Genomic DNA, 23,839 nt, shown 5'->3' on the forward strand with positions numbered 1-23,839 from the left:
ATGGCATTTATGCAGGCAGACATGGCACTGGAGCTGAGAGTGCTGCATCTTGCAGGCAGCAGGAAGTTGACTGTGACACCGAGCAGTATCCTGGCATAGGAAATGTCAAAGCCCGTCCCCTAGGAGTTAATAATTTCTTGGTGATAGCCATGCTGACTGGGTGAGATGGAATCTCAAAGTGCTTGCTTTATCTATCTATCTATCTATCTATCTATCTATCTATCTATCTATCTATCTATCTATCTATTTATTTGATTTTCGAGACAGGGTTTCTCCGTAGCTTTTTGGTTCCTGTCCTGGAACTAGCTCTTGTAGACCAGGCTGGCCTCAAACTCACAGAGATCCGCCTGCCTCTGCCTCCCGAGTGCTGGGATTAAAGGCGTGCGCCACCACCGCCCGGCTCAAAGTGCTTTTAATTTGTATTTATATCATAGTTAATGATATTGAAAACTTTTTATTTGCAATTCATATTCTTCTTTTGAGAATTCTCTTTTAGATATTTTTTTTTTTGAAACCTCAAAGCCCACCCGTTTAACACACCTCCAACAAGGCTACATCTCCTAATCTTTTTTAGTTTTATTAACTGAGGACCAAGCATTCAGATGTATGAGCCAATAGGGAAACATTCTCATTTAAGCTACATTATCTCTCTAGCCCCTCATTCAGATCTTTCTAAAAATTTTGACAACTAGGTTCTCTTCATCATGTTTGGCCTTGGGACCAAACTCAGGTTATTGGGCTTGGTAGCAAATGTCTTTACTTGCTGAGCCTTCTCTCTGGCCCTTTATCTATTTTTGGCTGAAGTAGTTGTATTCTTGATGTTTTGAGTTCTTTATGTATTTTAGATAATAATCCTCTGTCAGATATATAGCTGGCAAAGTTTTCTTCTATTCTATGAGCTTCACTTGACTGGTTTTTCCTTGTACAGAGTATTTTAGTTTCCTAATGGCCTTATTTCCCAAGCAACTAAAGTTTTGTTTAGAAAGTCCTCTCTTATGTGTATGCTATACCTTCTCTTCTAGTAATTGTAGAATTTCAAGTTTTACAGTAGATCTTTGATCCATTTGGAGCTAATTTTTATGCAGGGTGATAGAGAGGGGTCTGGTTTCCTTCTCTTTGTGGACATCTGCTTTTCTCTGCACTGTTTGTTGGTGATGCTATCAAGAAAGGACTTATTTGAGACAAGGTTCCACTATGTAGCCTGTGTTGGCCTTGGGGTTTTCCTCTCTTACCTTCAAAATGCTGGGTTGTAGGCCTGTTCTACCATGCCCAATTTTAAATCATACTTAAGTCGTAAAAATAATTGAAATCTGGTAGTCATATGAGATTATATATCCTAGCTATATGGAAGGTTGACACAGGAGGATTGCTTGAGTCCAGTTTGAGACCAGTGTCTGGAACCTAACAAAATTTTCCCTCAAGAAAGAAATAAAACAAGTTTGAAATCCAAAGTATTTAGAGAATTCCATCCCCCCCTTTTTTTTCTACAAAAATACCTTTTCTTAAAATCAACTTAGACTGACAATTGTTGACAAAGAGCAACAGGTAATTTTTTTTTTAACTATGTAGACTTATCCTTTAATTGGTTAGAGCTATTTTTAAGCTTTTAATTATTTTTCATGTATGCGTATATGTGTATACACATCTACGTATGTGAATGGTGTGGTATGTGTTTGGAGATCATGTGGAAGCTCTTTCCTACCGTGTGGTTTCTGGGGATTGCTCCCAAGTTCACAGGCTTGGCAGCAAGTGTCTTTTCCCACTGAACCACAGCCACCATTCCCAACTTAAAAAAAGTTTTTCTATATTTGTTTATTTATTTACTTACTTATTTGTGTGTGGGTGTCTATGAGAAGCAGTTTAGAGTCATGAAATACAGATTTCATTTTCCTTGACAGAAAGGGTGCACTCACTTGAGTTTTTATTGATCCACTTGTTTTATTGACTGAAGTTCTGGTCTCTTAAATCTGGCTTGAAATCCAGTCACTTTTCCTTTACTGACACTTTTGAAGAAGGGCAAATAGTACCTACTGTTAGGGTCAGTTTACAGTTTATATGCGATGATATATGTGGCAGATGTAAAAAGTTCATAATGCTGAGCAACCTTTTGGTTTTTTGAGATGGTTTTTCAGTAGCTTTGGAGTCTGTCCTGGAACTAGCTCTTGTAGATTAGGCTGGCCTTGAACTCACAGAGATCAGCCTGCCTCTGCCTCCCCAGTGCTGGGATTAAAGGTGTACGCCACCACTGCCCTGCTCATGCTGGGAATCTTTATAAACATTATTCACTTCTTACCAGCGTTAGAGTAGGGATCCTCTCTGTCTCCCTCTCTGATTTCATCCCTCCACCTTTTCCCTAGGGGCAACCAGCATTACCAATTTAGCTCGCTTGTGTATCGTATCCATTCTTTTCTGCCTCTGCTCATATTTATATTCTTAGACCATATGTGGTCTTACCGTGTAGAGTGTTGACACCCTACCTCATTTTTGCCTTCACTGGTAGGTATGTATTTCTTACCCACCCCTGCTTTGTCTTTTCAGTGGAAGAAAGCAGAGGAGAAACTGGAGCGGGAACTCCGGGAGGCTGAAGCTTCAGAGAGCACTGAGAGAAAGCTGAGACTGGTGGGCACTTCCTTCCACTCTGTCATACTCCCAAGATGTTTTACTAAATGATTTTAATTATAAATGGTTTCAACTTAAAGTTATATCATTTTGGTTTGTTTCCTGGGTCTTAGGTAGATAATTTTTGTGACATATAAGAAAGTACAGTGTGATGCCTTCAGGTATTGAGATCACCAGACGTATGTCTTGTTTCAAAGTCTGAATTGTGGGAGGGATGAGAAAGGAGAGCTACCTGCTGGTTCTAAGGTGTTCTTGTCTGATTTCTCTGCCAGCACACAGAGACTCTGAATATTGTGTTTGTGACCTACTTCAGAATTTTGAAGAAGGCCCAGAGGTCACCTCTTCTGCCAGCAGTTCTGGAAGGTCTTGCCAAGTAAGGATTGTGTAGGCTGAACCCTTTGGACCCTTTGCACATATGTACTGGTGGCATGGCTGTGTCTCTGCATGTCCCCGGTACTGTCCTAATGCTCCCCTTCTCGTTCCTTTTTATGCAACAGCCTTTCCTTGTGGGGTTTTTGCTTTTCTCATTTCGAACTTTTTAAAATTTACCTTTTTTTCTTTCTACTTAATATGTTTCTGGAATTCTTAAGATTCACTACTCAGTTCTTGATGCCATTCTACAGATGCAACTTGAAACTTAAGCCATAGGGCTGGAGAGATGGCTCAGAGCTTAAGAGCACTGACTGTACTTCCAAAGGTTCTGAGTTCAATTCCCAGCAACCACATGGTGGTTCACAGCCATCTGTAATGAGATCTGGTGCCCTCTTCTGGCCTGCAGGGACATATGCAGGCAGACCACTGTATACTTAATAAATAAATAAATCTTAAAAAAAATAAACTTTAGCAATGTTAGCCATGTTTAGCAGCAGAGATTTAGAAATCATCTTAGAAATATATCTCTGGCTGGAAGCAATAGTTCTGGTCTTTACAGCCACTCGTGACTGGAGCTCACACGCCTGTGCTTCCGTATGAATGTAATGCCATTGTCATTGGAAGCCTCCTAAGAAGACGGAGCAAAGGAGGGACTGTTTCTACTCCAGTGATTTTGTTTTGCTTTGACTTGGGTTTTACTCTGTATTCCAGGCTAACCTAGAAGCTGCCTTTAACTTAGCGCATGGAGGTGTGAACCGTTACTCCTGGTTCCTAACATCTGTTTTTTTTTTTTTTTTTTTTTTTTTTTACGGTTAATTCCCTAATTCTTTAAAAAAGCAGGCTTTCTTTTTCAAGTAATATATGCTCATTTTACAAGCCCAAAAGAATATGAAATTTAAAATAAGCTTCCGTTCCTTTGTATGTGTTTGTGTCTCTGTCTCTGCTTGTCTTTTTTGAAATAAGTGGAAGACTGTTTTGTAGTATCCTGTAAGTTCCTTTAAGTTACTCGGGAGATTTTTTCATGGTAACACGTAGGGACCATTTCTTTCTTTTCTTTTAGTAGAATTTTTTTCATTTTTCTTTGGGACTTTTGAAGAAAGGCCCCACGTAGCCCAGGCTAGCCTCAAACTTGTTGTGTAGTCAAAGATGACCTTGAACTTCTGATTATTCTGCCTCCACTTTCCAAGTGCTGGGGTTCTAGGCATACACCACCATCCAGTTTATTCAGTGCTGAGGCCTGAACCCTGAGCCGTGTGCATGCTAGGCATGCAGTCTGCCAACTGAGCTACATCCTCAGACCAGAGAATATATTTATGTCTTCATGTACTTGTGCGCACATATTTCCAGATGAAAGGGTGTTCTCATTTTAAATTCTGGTTAAAAATGCCATGGTGCTCCCCACAAAATTGGTAGCAGTGTGTGTGGAATCTCTCTCTCGCTTCTTTGTTCAGAGGTTTACATGGCTTTAACAGACTTTTTTTTTTTTTTTGTGACAGGGTTTCTCTGTAGCTTTGGTTCCTGTCCTGGAACTAGCTCTTGTAGACCAGGCTAACCTCGAGCTCACAGAGATCCGCCTGCCTCTGCCTCCCGAGTGCTGGATTAAAGGTGTGTGCCACCACCGCCCGGCAGTACTTTTGTGCCTGATGTTTAGTAGTGTACCGAGTATTCTAACACTTACCAGCTGAGAAGATTCCTGAACTCTGCTGCCTTAGTCATTTCACAAATAGAAGCCTAGGGCAGTCAAGTGATGCAGTGTAGTGTCATACAGTCACTAGTCACCAGTCCAACGATGCTTCCATTTCATTTTCAAGCTGTAATAGTGTCTATATTCCCAGGTTAAGTACCAAGGCTTGAACCTGAGACCTTGTATGTGCACTGCCTGGCTGTCGCTCCCTCAACCACCAAAGTCCATGTTCTCATAAATGGCAGAATCCTTTCTTTCTTTCTTTCTTTTTTGTTTTATTTTCTTTTTTGAGACAGGATTTTTTGTGTAGCCCTGGCTATCCTGGAATTTGCTCTGTAGACCAGACTGGCTTCGAACTCACAGAGATTTGACTGCCTCTGCCTCTAGAGAGCTGTGATTAAAAGCATGTGCCACCACTGCCCAGCAGAATTCTTTCTCTTTTACTGCTTCCTGTTTCCTAAGAAGTTATTTCTGCTGCCTCCTTGTGGTTTGTAGAAACCTAATGCATTTAGTCAGGGCAGTTGTTTGCTCTTGGTAACTTGTTTCTCAGGACGGAGTACTTTTACTGATACCTCATCTATTCATAGCAAGTATAATGTCCAGCAATGTGAGAACTGTGTAAAAAGTCAGTCTGGCCAGGCGATGGTGGTGCACGCCTTTAATCCCAGCACTCGGGAGGTAGAGGCAGGCCAGGCTGAATTAAGTGAAAGCTGTCAGTGATTTCCTATTTCCATTATGACTAACAATTTGAAATAAGTAATATTTAAAATGCAGTTTTAAAGTCAAGCTATTTTTACTTGTTTTATTTCTGCTTTTGGATTATTTAGTAACTCAGTTTTAACTTGACTCTAGGTTTGCACATCTTATAAATGTGGAGTTCTTTGATGATTTGTTAGTGGTTCTTCATACCCTCATTGAGTCTGGTGTAAGTAGCTCTTAGTGGATTGTTTTTTCATGATAGAAATGGTAACAATCATTCTTAGTTGCTAATTTTTTTTTTTTTTTTAAGAACCTAAGTTATCAAGAAAGTCTTCACTGTGTTCAGACTGCTTTTCATATTCTTTCTGGACAAGGTGAGTTGCTGTCTTAGGTTTTATTTGCTTTATTCCTGAAGACCGTAACTTAACCTAATTTGTGTTTGTTGTCATCTCAAAGGTGATGTTCTAAATATTGACCCGATGAAATTCTATACACATCTCTACAAGACATTGTTTAAATTACACGCAGGTATGTTCTTAGAAGATTCTTGTTTGGTACGTTTGTATAGTCTGAGACTATGTTATGATCATAATTGTAGCCGATGAGAAATAGGATCTGGTGCATAAAATGTGGGCTTATTCTTGCCGTACGTCTGTAGTTAATGTTATATAAGACTTGGGGGTAAAAGAACTTTTGGGGTTGACAGGAAGTGCTGTAAATGCAGCCCAGAGCATCTCTGAGCATTGCTCTACTGACTGGGAGGATGATTTGCAGCAGGATAATGATTTCATCTTGCGGGTTTTCTGGAGTTCAGGTAGTTGCATAATAAAAGCATAATGACATTGACTCTGAAGGATGTCTGTTTTAGGTGCTACCAACGATGGTATTGAGATTGTACTCCACTGCCTTGATGTCATGCTAACCAAGCGCAGAAAGCAGGTTTCTCATCAGCGAGCTCTTGCCTTCATCAAGCGCCTCTGTACGCTTGCTCTGCAGGTTCTTCCAAATTCAAGCATTGGCCTTTTAGCGACTACCAGAATATTGATGCATGTAAGTACTGGTGTGAGGAAACAGAGCCAAGTCTTCATAGCGTGCTGCACTGTGCTTGTTTGTGTGTCTCTGTCCTTGATAGTCATTGTTACTGAAATAATCCGTAGCCAGGGGCAGTAGTTTGTGCCTACAGTTACACCGGGAACTGATGCAGGAGGACAGCTCAAGCCCAGGAGTTTTAGGCCAGTCTGAATAGCAGCCTGTCTTTCTGGTCTCAGACTCACAAAAAAAAGCAGACTGACTGCTTTTGCCTCCCAAGTGCTGGGATTAAAGGCACATGACACCAGCTTAGTAAGATCACATTTCTTAAAAAATAAAAGGGGGGGGGGAGAAAAAATTCATATTTGTAACACAATCAGGTACTAACAGAAACAAAGCAGTTTACGATACCTCCTGAGGCGGCCATTTTCACCACTTGGTGTCTGTCCTTACTGCCCTGTATGAGCGTCTGTGCAGCATACAAGCTACACTTTGTTTTCATGGAAAGGACGTGATGTGACTTGTGTTATATACCGGGTTTAGAGTGAATAATGAAAGATATTTTCATGTCAGTATAAATTTCCTACTTTATGTTTTTAATGATTAAGGTTTTTTAGTTCTTTGTTTAGCAAACACAGTTCTTACAGTGCACTTGTCATTGTTACAAGCACTTCACAAACAAGACATTACTTGGTTTTTATAACTGAGATAACTCTAGCAATTCTTTACAGCTGGGCTAAGGGTGCAGAGGAGGGAAGTGACTCAGCCAGCAGTCACAGAAGTCACTTAGCAGCGGTGCTGGTGGACTGTAAAGGTGGAGCAGCCGGTATGCCCTAGTTACTGCCCAGCTTATTGCCCACCCTGCTGCCCACTTGCAGTATACCCAATAAACTGTGTGTGTTAAGAAATAGGCAGAAGTGGGTTTCTCATTCACAGTTGCTTCTTTGTTTTCCTAATGAATATAGAAATTGCTCATAAGTAATGCTATATGCCTTGCTCAGCCTTCATGGGGGGTGGGGAGGGGCTTGGTCTGCCTCAACTTAATGTGCCAGGCTTTGTTGACTCTCCATGGGAGAAATGGTTGGGGGAGTGGATGAGGGATGGGTTGTGGGGAGTGGGAGGAGAGGAGGGAGGGGATCTGTAGTAGTTGGTATGTAAAATGGATAAAAAAATTAAAAAGTAAATAATGCTGTAATATTTCTATAACAAAAATTCTTTGACAGTTGATGGTGGCTCATGCCTTTAATCCCAGCACTCAGGAGGCAGAGGCAAGTGAATCTCTCTGAGTTTGAGGCCAGCCTAGTCTGCAGAGTTAGTTTCAGGACAGCTAGGGTTGTCCTGTTTCAAAAAGCCACAAAAAAAAAAAAAAAAAAAAAAAAAAAAAAAAAGATTTGGAAGGTGGGAAGAATATGCTATCTTTGCAGATTTGATAAATCTCTCCAAACCAAATGATACAGATGTAAATTATTTCTTATTAAAACTAGGCTTGAAAGATGTAAAATTGTAGCCCCTAATATAACCACAATTTTTTTTTTTTTTTTTTGGTTTTTTTGAGACAGGGTTTCTCTGTGGTTTTGGAGCCTGTCCTGGAACTAGCTCTTGTAGACCAGACTGGTCTCGAACTCACAGAGATCCGCCTGCCTCTGCCTCCCAAGTGCTGGGATTAAAGGCGTGCACCACCACCGCCCGGCTATAACCACAAATTTAAATGTAAGAATAGGGCAGTTTCGTTCTTTAACTTAGTTAATTCTTCCTTTTCATGTGATGTTGCAGACTTTTCCCAGGACAGATCTGTTGCTTGATAATGAGTCTCAGGGCAGTGGGGTGTTCCTGCCTGAGCTGGAGGAGCCAGAGTACTGTAATGCACAGAACACCGCACTGTGGGAGCTACAGACACTGCGGGTAAGGGGCCCTTCCTCCTCTTCCCCCCTTCCTCCTTTCTCCTCTCTTTCCTCACATGTTACTGCCAGAGTGCTCATGTGTGTGCTCTGGAATGTCTTCTGTACTCCTTAAGCTGTTGAGTAGTTTCTGAAACAGGAGAGAGTGTGGTAGACTTGTCATGAGCTTATAGAGATTTATTGAAGGTTCCCTAACACTATTCAGAAAAAGCAGGATTTCTTACCAGGCATATTTATACTGTATTGATCCTACAAGGAGACTTCGATAGACTCCATTGCAAAGGAGGTTCACCTACAGTGCCAGGATCCTATAGTGAGGCCAGCATTAGAGTGAGCCCTATAGAAACTGTGGTAAATTATTTTTCACTATGAAATAAAAACTGTCTTTTGATGGTTCTTTTTTATACTGTTAACTTGGTCATTTCACAAATGTGTATATTATTTTTTTACATTATTTTGTGTATGAGTGTTTTGACTGCATGTATACAAGTGTACCATGCATGTAGTGCCCATGGAGGCCAAAAGAGGGCGGTGGTTCCTCTTGGAATTGGAGCTACAGACAGCTGCCATACTGGTGCTGGAAATCGAACCTGGCTCCACTGGAAGGGCAGTCAGTGCTCTTAACCACTAAGCCATCTCTCCAATCCCCAGATATGTATTTTAATCCTGAGAATGAAGGTACTCTTCTGCTTTGTTTGAGTCAGGGACTCTTTGTAGCCCTGGCTGTCCTAGAACTCAGAGAACTCTGTGAGACCTCTGCCTCCCAAGTGCTGGTAAGTTAAAGGTGTGCTCTACCACACCTGGCTAGTAATTTTCCTTAGCCTTTTAAAAATTTTACTTTTTAAAAATTAAAGAATAGTTACATCATTTTCCCTTTCCATTTCTTTTCTCCGTCCCCTCTCATGTCCACCTCCCCTAATTCCCTATCAAATTAATGACCTCTTTATTTATTGTTTATATATGTGTGCGTGTTTATATATATATATACTTATTTATATATATATACAAACATACATACACAAATTATATATAATATAAATACATAAACACTTATACATAAATGCATAAATACAACTTGCCAAGTCTGTTGATCATTTCGTATATATTATGATTTCAGGGCCACACTTGGTGTTGGATAACCAGTTAAGGGAATCAACCCTGGGGAAGACTAATCCTCCCACTCTCTGCAGTCCCTAGTTACCTGTAGTGCTTTGTCTAGGCATAGGGCCCTTGTCAGAGTGTCTCCTTTCATTTCACATTGGCAGAATGCCCTTGTTCAGATCTTGTTTAGGCAGCCATACTGTTGAGGTACCATGGGTGAAGCTTCCCTGGCATTTGTAGGAGACAGAATCTCACAGCAAATTTCCTGGTCCAAAGGCAATACCCTTATGTGATTTGTATATATGTTTTTGTTTTTTGTTTTTTTAAGAAAGTTGCAAAATAAGCTGAGGCTTGTGTTTTAGGAAGTACTGACCTGCGAATAATGTCTCTTTCCTCTTCAGAGGCATTACCATCCTGTCGTGCAAAGATTTGCAGCTCACCTGCTCGCTGGGGCCCCGTCTGAAGGCTCCGAGGCCCTCAAGCCTGAGCTGGGCCGAAGGTACCGTCTGACAGTGCATTGCTTTATGTTTCTGCTTGTTGAGGCACGTTCTCACTGTGTCATTTTGACTGGCCTGGAACTCAGAAATCCACTTGATTCTGCCTCCCAAGGGCTAAAATGTGTGTCACCTGACCTGTTTATGATTTCTTTTCGTTTGTTTTGTTTTATTTTTTTGTGCTTGGGATCAAACCCAAAGCACCAACTTATTCTAAGACTTAAAAAACTCTGTAACTGGACTTTGTCCTTTTTTATTTGTGTGTAAGTGTGTGTGTGTGTGTGTGTGTGTGTGTGTGTATACAGGTGCATGTGTGTATAAGAGCTTCGAGAGGCTAGGGGTCAAATTGTCTATTGTTCCTCAGAAGCCAGCCACGTTATTATTTTGAAATAGGATTTAGACTTGCTGGCCAGTGAACCCCTGCCATCCAGTTTGGGAATTACAAATAGCTACACGTGGCTTCTTTTATTTTTCTTTTTAATATGGTGACAAGGATTGAACTCAGATCCTCATGATTGCATGATAAGCATTTTAGCGGCTAAGCAGTTTGCCCTGCACCAGGTTTTTTTCTTTTTATAAGCCCATAGATTTTTTTAAAATTTAGATATCATATGAATTGTAGGCTACTGATTTCATACTGTCTTAAAGTCTGAACAAAAATGGAATTTTGTTTAATCGTTTGAGACAGGGTTCCATGGAATCCGGAATGGCCATAAATTTAACCATGTAAGAATGTATTTATGTGTGATGAACTTACACTCTTGATCCTCTTGCCTCCACCTCCCAAGCACTTGGGATTACAAGTGTGCACCACTGTGCCTGGCTAGTTGTTACCTTTTAATATTGGAAGAATTCACTTAAAATTCACTTTTCGTGCTTGTCTTGAAGTATTAGATTTAGTTATTTCAAATGAAAAAAATTAGATTTATTTGTGTTTATGAGTGTTATGCCCACACATGTGTCTGTGCACTACATATGTGCTGGGTGCTTCAGGGGGTCAGAAGAATGCATCACATTCCCTAAAATTGGAGTTAACCACTGAATCATCCCTTCAGCCCCTATTTTGTATTTTTTAATTGCTAATTTAGTTAGTCAACTGCTGTGCCCTCCAAATGAGGGTCAACTTTACTGATTTCTATAAGTCCTTTCTGGGAAATAGAGGTAATTCTTGGCCTTACCAAATACAGAGGCTACTTTTTCTTTTTCACAGCCTCCCATGTCTACCTCTAGCCTTGTTCCTTTTTTTTTTTTTTTAAACTTGTGCATCACAAGGAACATAAGCAAAGATCTGGCATGCACTGACTAAGCGCTGTTCATTGAGTCATATCCTGAGCTGACCCCTACTAACACTGTTTTTTTTAAAAAGGGAAGAGTAGATTCTTCGTCATTGTTTTTAGTAATTCTTCTGGTGTATTTTCATTAATCGTCTTGATCATTTGCCTCCTCTGTGCCAGTTTTCCTTTTCTAGGGTAAGATGAAGCCCAGGTTTGTCTGTAAGGCTTGGTCAGTGGAAAATGCTTTCTTCTCTTGGGGGATGAAGCTTGGGGTGTGAGTGCAGTCCTTGCGTCTCTCATTAGAGTAATGTGGCTCCTAGTAACCCCAGCTGACCAAGGTTTACTTATATGGTCTGTGTATTGACGTATTTTCTGTTGTCAATGTCCTGTCCTTGTTTTTCATCCAGGTTAATAGCTGAAGGGTTGAGTGATATTTAAAGTCAATGGATGACAAGTCTGTTTCCTTCCTCTAGTTCCAGTGACAGATTTAATTGCTTATCATCAGTATCACTAGTTGAATTGGGATTCAATCATACGAGCTGGTCGACATCTGCTTAGCAATCTTCCTGGGCTGTAGGCCTGCATTTCTGAGTGTGAATACTAGATTTTTTTGAGGTAACTTTAGTAAGATAGTGTTGATACTACAGAGGAGTTAGGTTTTATTTATTTAGTGTTGAGACAGGCCCTCTCTAAGTACCTCTGGCAGTCCAAGAACTGCTTTGTAGACCAGGCTGGCCTTGAATTTGCAGAGAGGCCTGCCTCTGCCTCTAAATTGCTAGGATTAAAGACGTGCGCCACCAAGCCTGACTAGTTTGTATGTTAAATGAATGAGTTGGTTAAATGCTTGATGTTATTCTTCAGATACAGTGTAGCTCTTAAAAAGTCATATACCTAACAGTAGTTTCTCTGCAAATCTTAATATTTCTTAAATTATAGATCTGCAGTTGAACTTTTTGAGACTTACAGCATGGCAGCAATGACGTTCAATCCTCCTGTTGAACCTTCAAACTCTAAAAAGAAGGTATGTGATACTTTTTTTAATAGAGGAAATAAACATTAAATCAGTGTATTTATTATCAATTCAACTGCCAATTTTCTTTTCTTTTTTCCTTTTTTTTGAGACAAGAGTATTGCTTTGTAGTTCATGGTGACTTGAACTTACGATTGTTTTGCCTTAGCCTTCCATGAATTGATACTACAGGTATTGACCGCAAAGGCCTGGCTCTAGGAGTTGAGGAGTTGGTTGGATGCATGGGGCTGAAATTCTGTAGAGATGGTTGATAGTTGATAAGATTTTCTTTCACTATGGGATGGTCCAAGACCTGACTGGACATCTCTCATTACTGTATTTCTTTTTTGTTGCTTTTGTTTGTTTGTTTGTTTTGAGACAAACAAACTCACTGTGTATAGCTCTGGCTGGTCTGGAACTCTGACTGGTCTGGAACTCACTTTGTAGACCAGACTGGCCTTGAACTCACAGACCCACTTGCTTCTGCCTCCTGAGTGCTGGGATTAAAGGTGTGACCTTTTTTTTCCAGGATAAATTTTTACAAGGAGACTCATTTTTGAATGAAGATTTAAATCAACTAATCAAAAGATATTGCAATGAAGTTGCTACTGAGACACCACTGGATTTCACGAAATGTTTGAAAACATCTTCACAGTAGCCTAAAGGTGAAGAGTCAGTGGACTGTCTTATATATTTATTTGTATGCGCATATGCAGAGACACATACAGATACATGAGGGCCTTTTTCTTTGTGTACAAGGAAAACTTCCTAAGAACGATTATATGAGAACCGAAGCAGAGGCCACAGAAGACGCTGCTTATTGATGTGTTTTTTATGGCTTGCTTTCTTATACAACCCAGGCCAGCTTACCCAGGAATGGTACCACCCATGAGGTGTGGGCTGAGCCCTACCACATCAGTTACTAATTTTGTAAGTACCCTACAGACATTCCCATAGGCGAGTCTGATGGAGGTAGTTCTTCAGTTGGGGTTCCCTCTTCATGAGTGACTTTAGTGTATGTCAAGTTGACAAAAACTGAGCAAGAGTGTTATTAAATCCTCTTTATAACTAAATAAATATTGTGATTGCAGCACCATAGATGAAAGCAAAACTATCTTTGTAAGGATAAAAAGATAGCTTAAAATTAGACTCTTGTTCATTGGCTTCTATTGAATGATACATGTAATAACCAGATCTGACCGTTAGAAGGAATGAGTATTGCCCAGGGTGTGTGGGTGCATCACTTTAATCCCAGCACTCAGGCAGAGGCAGGTGGATCTACAGGCCAGTCTGGTCTACAGAGTGAGTTCCAGGACAACCAGGACTGTTACAGAAACCCTGTCTCTAAGAAACAAACAAATAAAAGATGAAGAAATGAGTGCTCTTATGGCTAGAAACTTTCAGAGAAAGTTGAATGTGATTGTGGAATCTTTGAAGTTGTGTTTATTCTTTTACACTAGAGTGATGGGCGAAAGTTGCTCAGTAGGACACAAGTAGGGCTGGGATGTCTGTTGTACTGTAGCGACATTGGTGCTGACTAACTAGTAAAGTGGGTTTTTTCTAAATTCTTACAGATAAAAACTGTATATGCTTATAAATAGTTATAAACCATTATTTTATATAGTAGCTATTGCCATATTGTAGAGGTGACTTATGAAATGTGTACATAGATATTTTCTGCTATTAATAGTTGAATAAAATAGCTTCCTTTTCTACTTCATAGTCTTGTGGAGGTTTTGTTTTTTTCATTGTTAGTGAAAAGCAGTTCAGGTAAATAGCCTGTTAACTCAGCACCATAGAAGCCAGTCTTTCTGAGCCTTAGAGCTCTTTCCTAATGAAAATATGAAAACAGAAAATCCTCTTGCCATCCAGCAGACTCGGGAACAGTGACCAGTTAATCAATTTAAAGCCAGCCCTTACTCCTTCTGAGAGTTAACCTGGGTGTGTGGGTGTCTGGGCAGAGAAGAGGTCGGCAGGTGTTGGAGGAGAGCACACTGGGGGACTTGAACATGGGCGTATTCTTACATTGAGTTCCAGAAGTAAATCTCTCTCTCTCTCTCTCTCTCTCTCTCTCTCTCTCTCTCTCTCTCTCTCTCTCTCTCTCTCTCTCTCTCTCTCTCTCGTCCCACTTTATAACTTGGGCTTTACTGGAACTCAGGAGGCTCTGCCTGCCTCTGCCTGGGATTAAAAGTGTTCACCACCATGCCCAGCCTAAAAATATTTCTGGAGTCACATTTTTAAGGCTTTATTGTTTCTTGTTTAGTGACAGGGTCTCCCTATGTAGTCCTTGCTGTCCTGGAACTCACTATGTTCACCAGGCCAACCCTGAACTCACAGAGAAACTCTTGACTTTGCTTCCCATTACACCCAGCTAAGGCTTGATTATTAATGATGAGAAAAGGTATGGTTCGGCATACAGCTTTCTTAAATTCTACTGTTTGACTAAAACCATTTCAGGAATGTTAGAAATATTTATATACACAACCAAAAGATCTATCTGTTTATATGTATCAATTGTTTTCTAACACCGATACATTTATGCTTCACTTTAGCAGCAACGACATATGTAAGTGAAAAGCCAGTTTTAAAATAGAAATGGACTGGTTGGGAATTCATGACTGTGTTAGACTTTTCCGTTTCTTGTCACAGCTGGACCATAAACTATACAGCTAGCATTTGAATGACATATGTATTTGAGGGTGAACTGTATGTGTACATTAACTTTTTATATAGGCTTATTAATGTTTCCCTTCTTGGAGATAACTATTATAGGCATTAATAATCACAGGCACATATACCTTGAGGGTTATATTAAACTACAGCCTTAATTCTTTTGAAGACAGATCTTGAGCACCTGCTGTGTGCTCAGCAGCACACCAGGCACTTAAAAGTAAGAGTGAAACGGCCTTGGTCCTCCTGCATCTTTGATGCCAGGTCAGGAAATTCATAGATTAAAAATGCAGCGTTACCCAGCCCAGTGTCAGAATCATTTGATCTCCTTCATTTATAGAAACTTGATAAAATGTCTCCAGGATTTGTTTTAAAAATGTGGCAGTGCTGTGCACTTGTTACAGACCTATTACTTTATTTCAAAGAGAACCTTTAGTGTCGTGCAACTGCCAAAACGAGAATAGTCTGAGTTTTGTTGGCAAGAGAACGGCGGCGCAGCAGGACTCTTCCACCGACGTGAAAGCTCTGCAGTGTATTTTTGACAGGTCTCCTTTTAGAATGCACAAAGAAGGGGTTTTATTCATTCTATAATTGGTAAAAGAAACTCTCCAAGCAAAAGTCAGGATTTTTAGTGTGCTTTATAATTTGAAGAAAAATGTCTTCAAATGGAACAATGCCAAATAAGAAGATAAAATGTAGGCTTTACTCTGAAGGAACACATATTTCAGTCAGGTAAGTCACAATGTGTTTCATTTCAAGAATGAGAAGAATCCATTGCACTTAGTTGACTTTGCTGTTTTTTTTGTTTTGTTTTTCATTTTTCAAGACAGGATTTCTCTGTGTAACAGTTCTGGCTATCCTGCAGCTTACTCTGTAGATCAGGCTGGCCTCGATCTCAGAGAGACCCACCTGCCTCTGCCTCACAAGTGCTTGGATTATAGGTGTGCACCACAACCACCCAGCTAGTTGACAGTTTTGGGATGAACAGTTTTATAAATAATTTACATCAGATGGCAAGTGTGACTCGGATCCGTGGCTCTTCAGTAAATCAGACGCCATTGCACTAGATGTCTGGCACTTTCATGTTCAAATGTTTTATTTTTAGGAAGTCTTGAAATAGATTGAACTACTAATGCTTGTAACCATAGCAATATCAAGAAAGCTATGTCTAATAAATACACAAGTACAGTGTCAGTACAAACATTGCAAAATAAATAAGTCTACTTTAAACATCAACTTAATCTGCTTTTGCTTTTTAAAAATGATTAGTCTTATTAAGACGTCATAACTCAGTAGATATTAAATTGTACATCATTCTAAATTCATTTTGTGAGAACTGAAATTGGAACAATCTGTGGGCAAATGAATACTAGCTTTTGAAAAAAGAACGTTTCTATTTGCAAAACGGCAGCCTGAAGAGTGCACCTTGGTACACAATATAGGAACTAATTTGAATAATTTTTAACAAACCTTACAGGACATATTTACATTTCCAATGCCCTAGGCTTCCACTTCTCATTAAACCTATGGCCAGTTCTCGAGGTTTTCCAATCTCTGTGCCTCTGGTTCCCAGTTCTCCGCGTTGGGTCAGCCAGCTGGTCCTTGGGCCAAGTTCATGTGTTTTTGTATGACCCTTAACCTTAAGAATAGCTTTTACAATCTTAAGTGGTTGGAACACTTGAAAGATTTGTGATATGTGAAAATGATATGAAATTCCAATTCATGTGTCCATAAATAAAATTTTATTTTCAGTCATGTTCATTCTTGTACCTGTCGTCAGCAGCTGCCTTTGCACTCCTGTGACTGAACTGAGTCGAAGCCAGCCGAAGCCGTATGGCCCCGACCCTAAAATGTGTACCGCCTGTCCCTTTACAGATGACGCTGGTTGCCTTAAGCTTGGGCCTGGCTTTTCCACCTGTAACATCTGTGCAATGCCCTGGGTGTCCTTGCTTCATTCCTCAGGAAGTCGGCTGGCAGCCCTGTGCCACTCTGCTTGTCCTCCGCGTGTTCCTCACATCAGGTGTGAAGAGGGCAGGAGTTGAGAAACCATCACTTTGCAGTTTCCATGTGATGGAAGTAAAGTATGTTTTCTCCGCCATGTTCATTCTTCAGCGCTTCTCACCAAGGATCTTCACCTGTAACATCCACAGGAGCTTATTAGTGGGTTGAATACAAAGAAGCACAATATTTACTGCCTTCCCAGGTTCAGTTGTTCAGCTACAGAAGCCCACAGCTCTCATGGCTAGTTTTGAAGGAATCACTTTCCACAATGCAGTGTTAAAACACGGTGTCCATCGAAGGTAGAACAATGTTAATTCTGTCGTGACACACATTTCTTTTTTTTTCTAGACTTTATTAATTGAGCTATATGCTTTTCCCACTCCCCTTCCTTCCTCCCTTCTCCCCTTCCACACCCTCCTGCCGCCACCCCCACTCCCAATTTACTCAGCAGATCTTGTCTTTTAGACATAAAGCAAAGAATAACCAGCCTACAGTCCACAACTCCAGAGTACCTAGACAACAAAGAGGAAGGAGAAAAAGACAAGTTTTTTTTTTAATGATTTATTTTTATTTTGTGTACATTGGTGTTTTGCATGCATGTGTGTCTGTGTGAGGGTGTTGGAACCCCTGGAATTGGAGCTATAAGGCAGTTGTGAGCTTCCATTGTGGGTGCTAGGAATTGAACCTGGGTCTTCTGGAAGAGCTTTTAACCTCTGAGCCATCTTTCCAGCCCCAGGAATACCACATATAATTTCAGAGCCCAGGTACTGTGTTGAGGTACCATTTCCGCCTTCATGGAACAAGCCCCTTGAAAAGACACGAGGCTCCCATCCTGTGTTACAAAGTACTTTCTGTTGAGTCTTGTTTCAAACTGCTACAGTACCTTAATGTACCTGGGTCAAACACGCTGCCCTCCGTCACTGCTGGTAACCCACTGCGTCACTGGGGGACAAGGCACCCACAGGTTTCTCCTCCTTGACTTGGACACTTTCTGAGGCCACAAGCTGAGGAGGCGAGGTGAGTCCTCGGGGCTGCTTAGTGGACTTAGTGAGTTTCTTGAGTTCACTTGCAAAGGAGATGCCCCTCCTTTTATCTTCTCGGGATGCCTACATAGAATAAAAGAAAACCTTTGATGGAAATGTAAACCCAGGCTCCTGAGTCCCATGGCATTCTCAGAGAGGAATTATGTACTCCTTTGTACTTCTCTGGCAAGTAAAGATTTGGGCGGACAGGGCAAAGGCCTCTATCCCAGTATCTTTTCACCACACGAGAGCATGATGTTTTGTCTTTTCTCCCCGCAGAGGGAAAACAAAATAATTACCTTCTAATTGCTCGACTTACAAACTTTCTAGAGATTTCACCAGTTCCCAAATTGAATTGATATGATGCGACTGACCATCAGGAATTTATAAAGACGGCAAAGTAACTTTCATGTTACCTGAACCTGCTCCTTTAGCTTAAGGATGAATTTCCCTGCACCTTTCCACCTGCTTTGGGCTTGAAACACACACTCTTGGTCCAAAAGGATCCTCTGTGAGGACTTTGGAGCAGAAGACTTCTTATTGGGTGCATCTTTCATCACCTCTTCCAAAAGCACATAGTCGCCTGGGTTGGGGTTGTTCAGAATGCTGTAGGAATATTTGGCTTTGCATAATGTCTGAAAGATAAGTTAGGGTCAGCTTAGTCAAGCGTCTCCCACGTTTGCATCCCTCCTGAGTGAAATTTTAAGGTGGGAAAGTGACTCAGACGCCAAGCGATGGGAAAGATCTCCAAATCTGGTCCCTTAGTGCCTCGCTTTTGAGTCACTATGGCTTATAACACTCCTCAGGCTACCTCACTTAGCTTCCAAATGTTCTGACTTACACAGTGGTGTCAGAGCACCTGGAGTGGGTCAGTGAAGTCAGACACAGGAGGAGGATTTACTCAACAGAAAAGAATCTGAGCTTCCCCCCCACCCCCACCCTGGCACACCCGCCACACCCGCCAAAAGAAGTTGGTCAACCCACTGTGTAAGTCAGACACAGCTCTGAGTGAGATCTGGAGACTGAGTGAGTAAGGGATAGAGCCGGGATTGAACCCTCAGCCGTGTGATCAGGAGTCTGTGCTGTTTACTGTGCGATACCACTTCTCAAGCAGGGGTTCAATGAATGCAAACCCTGAGGAGGCCATGAGGAACAGTTCTCTGAAATCATGTTTTAAAAACAGCCTGACCTAGAGGAAAGGATTTGGTCAACAATCAAGTTGGCCTCCTCCTTGTGTTCTGTGGCATCCTTCAGAGATGGTCATTCATTATTTACTCATCTGTTTCTGGGGTAATTTCTGCAATGTCACCTCCTAAACCCATTATCAGCAGAGATCCAAGCTCACTGTAGATGTTAGCTAAATATCTGTTGCACACTGAGCAGCTATTTCCCATCCTTAAGAGACATATTCCCCTAATCCAGCTCCCCATTGCAGAGCTGCATTCACAAATGAGCTGTCAATACCCACATGGTTTGTCCCAGTCATTTATATCAATAAGGGGCATGGAGTGAGGAAAGGAGAGACTCCTTGTGGCTCAGAACCCTGTGCCTGCCAGGCCAAAAGCCCAGAACCCCATGCCTGCCAGGCAGGCAGTATCTCTGAACTGCACGCTGGTCCCCAAGGAGACTTACCTGCTGAATGACATCCTGTGCAGTGCTGACTTGGGGGGCTTTGATGACGGTTCGGGGCTGCTCTGGAGAGACATCATGAACTTGGACAAAGAAACTCTCTTCCTCCGTGCTCAAAACTGTCACCTCTTTGTCATCTTGGACAATGCTTTTCTCTTCTAGGGTCTGTAGTTTTTTTAAAAAAAGGAAAACATATGAGTAATTGGTAAGATGATTCAGAAGACAAAAAAATTCTAGCAAAAAATTTGAGTTGTATCTTGGTATTGTGAAAACCATCACCTTAGTTGGATAGTTCATACATGAGCTAGTAGCTCATACACTAATCTAAAAAGATGCACCTGCTTCTGAGGAGAAGAAAGGCTTGGTGCTGACACACACACAGAATAAACCAGTTTATAAGTGCCCGTTAGCTGTGGATTTTGAGAGACCAAATCAATTACAAACTTTTAGAAAGAAAATATACTGAAAGCCCAGTAAGAACACAGTAAGCTCCATTGAAGGGATGTTTATTCCCCAAACACCATTAACATTTAAGGAACATTAGACACGGGAGCTGGTGAGATGGCTCAGCGGGTAAAGCTGCCTGGTGTGCAAGCCCGATGATGTGTGTCCAGTCCGTGGGCTGTGTGTAAATGTGGAAGGTGAAAACCAAATGCACAGCGTTTTCCTCTGATCTCCGTCGACATGCTGTGGCTCACATGCCCCTCCCCCTCCTACTCCCTCCCCCATCATTTCAAGGTACAAAAGAGAAATACTAGACATGGAACGGGAAACATGGCATACTCACCCAGGTGGGGTAAGCAAAGCCCACACTGAGAAGGCCAAACAATGGCTGCAGGTAAGCCACATTTCAGTGGATAGAATTCCCAATACTATGAGAATTATTATCAGGCTAATTGGATTTGGATAAATTTGAGTGAAATCCAATTTCCCTCTCTCTTGTATGCATCATCTTTACAAAAGGTTTCTTTATTTAATTTATGCGTGTGTGCTTGTGCACTACACGAGCGCAGGAGCCTTTGGAGGTCAGAAGAAAGTGTTGGACCCCTGGACCTGGAGTTACAGGTGGTTATGAATCACCAAGAGGGCAGTGAGTGGGAGCTGAGCCTGAGTCCTCCTCAGTAGCAGTGCTGGCTTTTTACTGCTGAGCCATCTCTCTAGCTCCCTACTTTCGTTTTATTAAAAAAAATTTAAATGGACTGGAAAAATAGCTCAGCAGTTAAGAGTACTGGCTGCTCTTCCAGAGAAGCAGGGTTTGATTCTCAGTACCCACATGATGGCTCACAGCCATCTGTAACTCCACTTCCAAGAAATATCCAATGATGTCTTCTGGTCTTCATGGGCACTAGGCATGTATTTGGAAACAGATATATGTGTAGGAAAAACAACTGAATGCATAAAAAAGTTTTCCCAACAGTCAAAATGATAAACCCTTTCCTATTCTCTCCTTTTCTCTTTATATCACCTCATTCTCATGAACAAATGAGCAAAGAAGTCTGTAAACGAAATCTCACTGTTGTTAGGTGGTGTACCCCTGTGAACATCAGCCATGGATACATAAGTGCATCTTCCAGCATGTGAATAGGCAGACACAAAATCCTGGAATTGTGTGAATAGGGTTGTGTGTGTGTGTGTGTGTATCTTTTCCCATTTACCAGCCCCCCCTCCCCCTTTTTGAGACAGAGTCTCTCTGTGTAGCCCTGGCTGTCCTGGAACTCACTCTATAGACCAGGCTGGCCTTGAACTCAGAGATCCTCCTGCCTTTGCCTCCCAAGTGCTGGAATTAAAGGTGTGCACCATCACTGCCTGGCTGCCCCATTTTCAAATGACAACAGTTTAAAGTTATAGTCTATAAGAGAATATACACAGGAAAAGAGAGAGGAAGTAGTAGGCGACCCTATCAGATGTCAAGACTTCATGTAGAAAATTCTATTTGGGAATAGAATTCCTGTAGCCTGATCGCCACAGAAAGACCGCTGAAATGAAGCTAATTAGCCAGAAGAATTCAAGGTTTGCTGTCACTGGCCTGCAAGTTTCTGCTGGTCCCATCACCCAGAGGATTGTTCCCATACTTAAGTCAGACTGGGAGACTGCCACCAGGTGGTGCCAAACTAACTGAGTCTGGAAAGGATCTGCCCCAGCCTCCTCCAGAAACCTGAAGTCACAACCCATACAGCTTACATGACCTGAGTTTCCGACTTTGCTCAACCTAACAGTGGAGGTGGAGCAGTAAAGGTGTTTTGCTGGGCTGTCAACATAGCCTACTTGGTGAGATCCAAGTCCTGTGAGAGACCCTGTCTCAAAGAAAACAAGGCGGATGACTTCTGAAGAATACGTGTGGTGGGTCTCTGGCCTCCACATGCACAACTCTACATATGAGCACACACACACAGAGGAAAATTCTAAGTTGCCTCATAAGATCAGCAAGAATGCATATTTTGCTAGGTGTGGTGGTGCACACACCTCTAACCCTAGCACTAGGAAGGCAGAGACAGGTGAATCTCTGTGAGTTCAAGGCCAGTCTGGTCTACATAGCAAAGTCTACATAGCTAGTCAGGGCAACATAGTGAGACACTGTCTCAAAAAATTTGTTTTTTTTTTTGTTGTTGTTGTTAACTTTCCTGTGTGTGTGTGTGTTTGTGTATGGAGACCAGAGGTCACATTAGGCATCTTCCTCTGTCGCTCTCTCACTGAACCTGTAGCCTGAGGTTTCTGTACAGCTGGCTGGTCAGACAGCTCTCAGGATCTGCCTGTCTCAGTACCTCCATGATGGGGTACAGACACACCCCTGTACTTGCTACTTTTATGGGTGAATCGAACTTGGGTTCTCTGTAAGAGCAGTATGTACCTTAACTGCCGAGCCATCTCTCTAGCCCTTTATTTATTTTTGAGACAGGTTCATAAAGACGAGGTTAGCCTCAAATTTTCTATGTGGCTGAGACTGACCTTATCCTTCTGCTTCCATGGCCCAAGTGCCGGAATACAGATATGCACCAACACACCAAGTGCTTTTATTTTAAAATTATTTTTTAGGCTTAGTACATAAAGTAATGGGATCCATGGTGGAAGAGAGTGCATCAGCTTTGAACCTTAGAACCTTATTTAGAGTTTCTTTTCTTTTTCTTTTTTTCTTCTTGAGATACAGTCCCTCTATGTGAGTTTGAGGACAGCCTGGTCTACAGAGATTCTCCTGCCTCTGCCTTCTGAGTGCTGGAATTAAACAGACGCACCATCATGCACACAAGAGTTAATTTACTTTTAAAGGTGTTTTCTGCCATAGGCGGTGAATAAAGAATAATAACAGTGGCCTCAATGAAACACTTTTTAAGCATTCCCTACACACTGTACACATATGCGCTTTACGATCACTTGGAGAGGATAACGTGCTGTTGTTTCCAGATTTTACAGGCCAGGCTAGCAAGTCATAGAAGTTAGGTGATGTGAATGCAGCCAGAGGATACAACACTGCCTAGAACATCAGAAGAGTATAACAGGCAGGGAGAAGAATGGAGAACTTATCAATAGAACCTTTCTTTTTTTTTTTTTTTTTTTTTTTTGAGACTGGGTCTCTACATAGCCCTGGCTGTCCTGGAACTCGAGAAGCAGACCAGGTTGACTTTGGACTCACAGAGATCTGCCTGTCTCTACTCAAGAAAGTCTACTGGGATTAAAGGTGGATTAGTTTTACCCTATAAAATAAATGCAAATCTTTGTAATGATGATAGTGCTCTCTAGCATTCAATAATTAATGAGGTATTAATTAAAGAAATAGTAAGTATAAGGATCAGTAGATACCGAAACACAGCACCCTTGTGCAAGCTAGGTATTTGCTCTAGTGCTATGTATCACCTCTGGCCCTAATAAATATTTATGAGGCGTCACTGCACCAGGCAAACCTAAATCACCAAATATGACCCGTTTTCCTTTGACATATATTTCAGTCATAAAAACCTCCTCTCCACAAAGGTATGTGGAGGAGAACTACTACGGTCTACTCACCAGGAAAAGCTTGAGAAATCCCTGGTGATTCACCTCCCCTTTCCTTCAGACTGCTCCTCTCCTGGCGAGTTCTATTAAACATCCATTCCTGAAGGCTTTACTGCCCACTGTCACATACATTAGGCTACCCACTGGCATCATAAACTCCCCGGTCTTTCCACCTACATAACGAAGTCCATGCTGACTGCCCCCTGTTGCCTCCCACAGCACAGGTCTGGGTGTGGATAATCCTCAGGGGCTGAGAGCGGAAACCCTGCTTTGGCAGCAGAGGGTGGCGGAAAGAGCATCAAATCACAGCCATAAGGCTTGTTCTTTCTGCCATGACCCTGCCATTGTTTT

The 23,839-nt window shown here is 41.6% G+C and overlaps 2 protein-coding genes across 4 annotated transcripts in view; one reads left to right on the plus strand and one right to left on the minus strand.

Annotated features, from left to right (window-relative positions):
- Noc3l (NOC3 like DNA replication regulator) overlaps positions 1-13,845 on the plus strand; it is a 32,901-nt gene extending 19,056 nt beyond the window's left edge. The window contains exons 12-21 of the mRNA XM_057778160.1: positions 2,539-2,619; positions 2,892-2,992; positions 5,528-5,600; positions 5,685-5,748; positions 5,831-5,902; positions 6,243-6,424; positions 8,177-8,305; positions 9,804-9,901; positions 12,107-12,191; positions 12,709-13,845. Coding sequence (XP_057634143.1) covers positions 2,539-2,619; positions 2,892-2,992; positions 5,528-5,600; positions 5,685-5,748; positions 5,831-5,902; positions 6,243-6,424; positions 8,177-8,305; positions 9,804-9,901; positions 12,107-12,191; positions 12,709-12,837 — 1,014 coding nt within the window. The 3' untranslated portion in view covers positions 12,838-13,845. The remainder of the gene's footprint in view (positions 1-2,538; positions 2,620-2,891; positions 2,993-5,527; positions 5,601-5,684; positions 5,749-5,830; positions 5,903-6,242; positions 6,425-8,176; positions 8,306-9,803; positions 9,902-12,106; positions 12,192-12,708) is intronic.
- Positions 13,846-15,929: 2,084 nt separating this feature from the next.
- Positions 15,930-23,839, minus strand: part of Plce1 (phospholipase C epsilon 1) — a 269,128-nt gene continuing 261,218 nt past the window's right edge. For 2 of the 3 annotated variants that reach the window (XM_057778052.1, XM_057778050.1), the window contains exons 30-33: positions 19,505-19,666; positions 18,289-18,507; positions 17,734-17,956; positions 15,930-16,984 (exon numbers count right to left, since the gene is read on the minus strand). In XM_057778052.1, coding sequence (XP_057634035.1) covers positions 17,768-17,956; positions 18,289-18,507; positions 19,505-19,666 — 570 coding nt within the window. In that variant the 3' untranslated portion in view covers positions 15,930-16,984; positions 17,734-17,767. The remainder of the gene's footprint in view (positions 16,985-17,733; positions 17,957-18,288; positions 18,508-19,504; positions 19,667-23,839) is intronic. The other variant, XM_057778051.1, reaches the window with a different exon arrangement.

The sequence above is a fragment of the Chionomys nivalis genome, chromosome 8 (assembly GCF_950005125.1).
Source record: "Chionomys nivalis chromosome 8, mChiNiv1.1, whole genome shotgun sequence".
In the NCBI taxonomy this organism is placed as follows: domain Eukaryota; kingdom Metazoa; phylum Chordata; class Mammalia; order Rodentia; family Cricetidae; genus Chionomys; species Chionomys nivalis.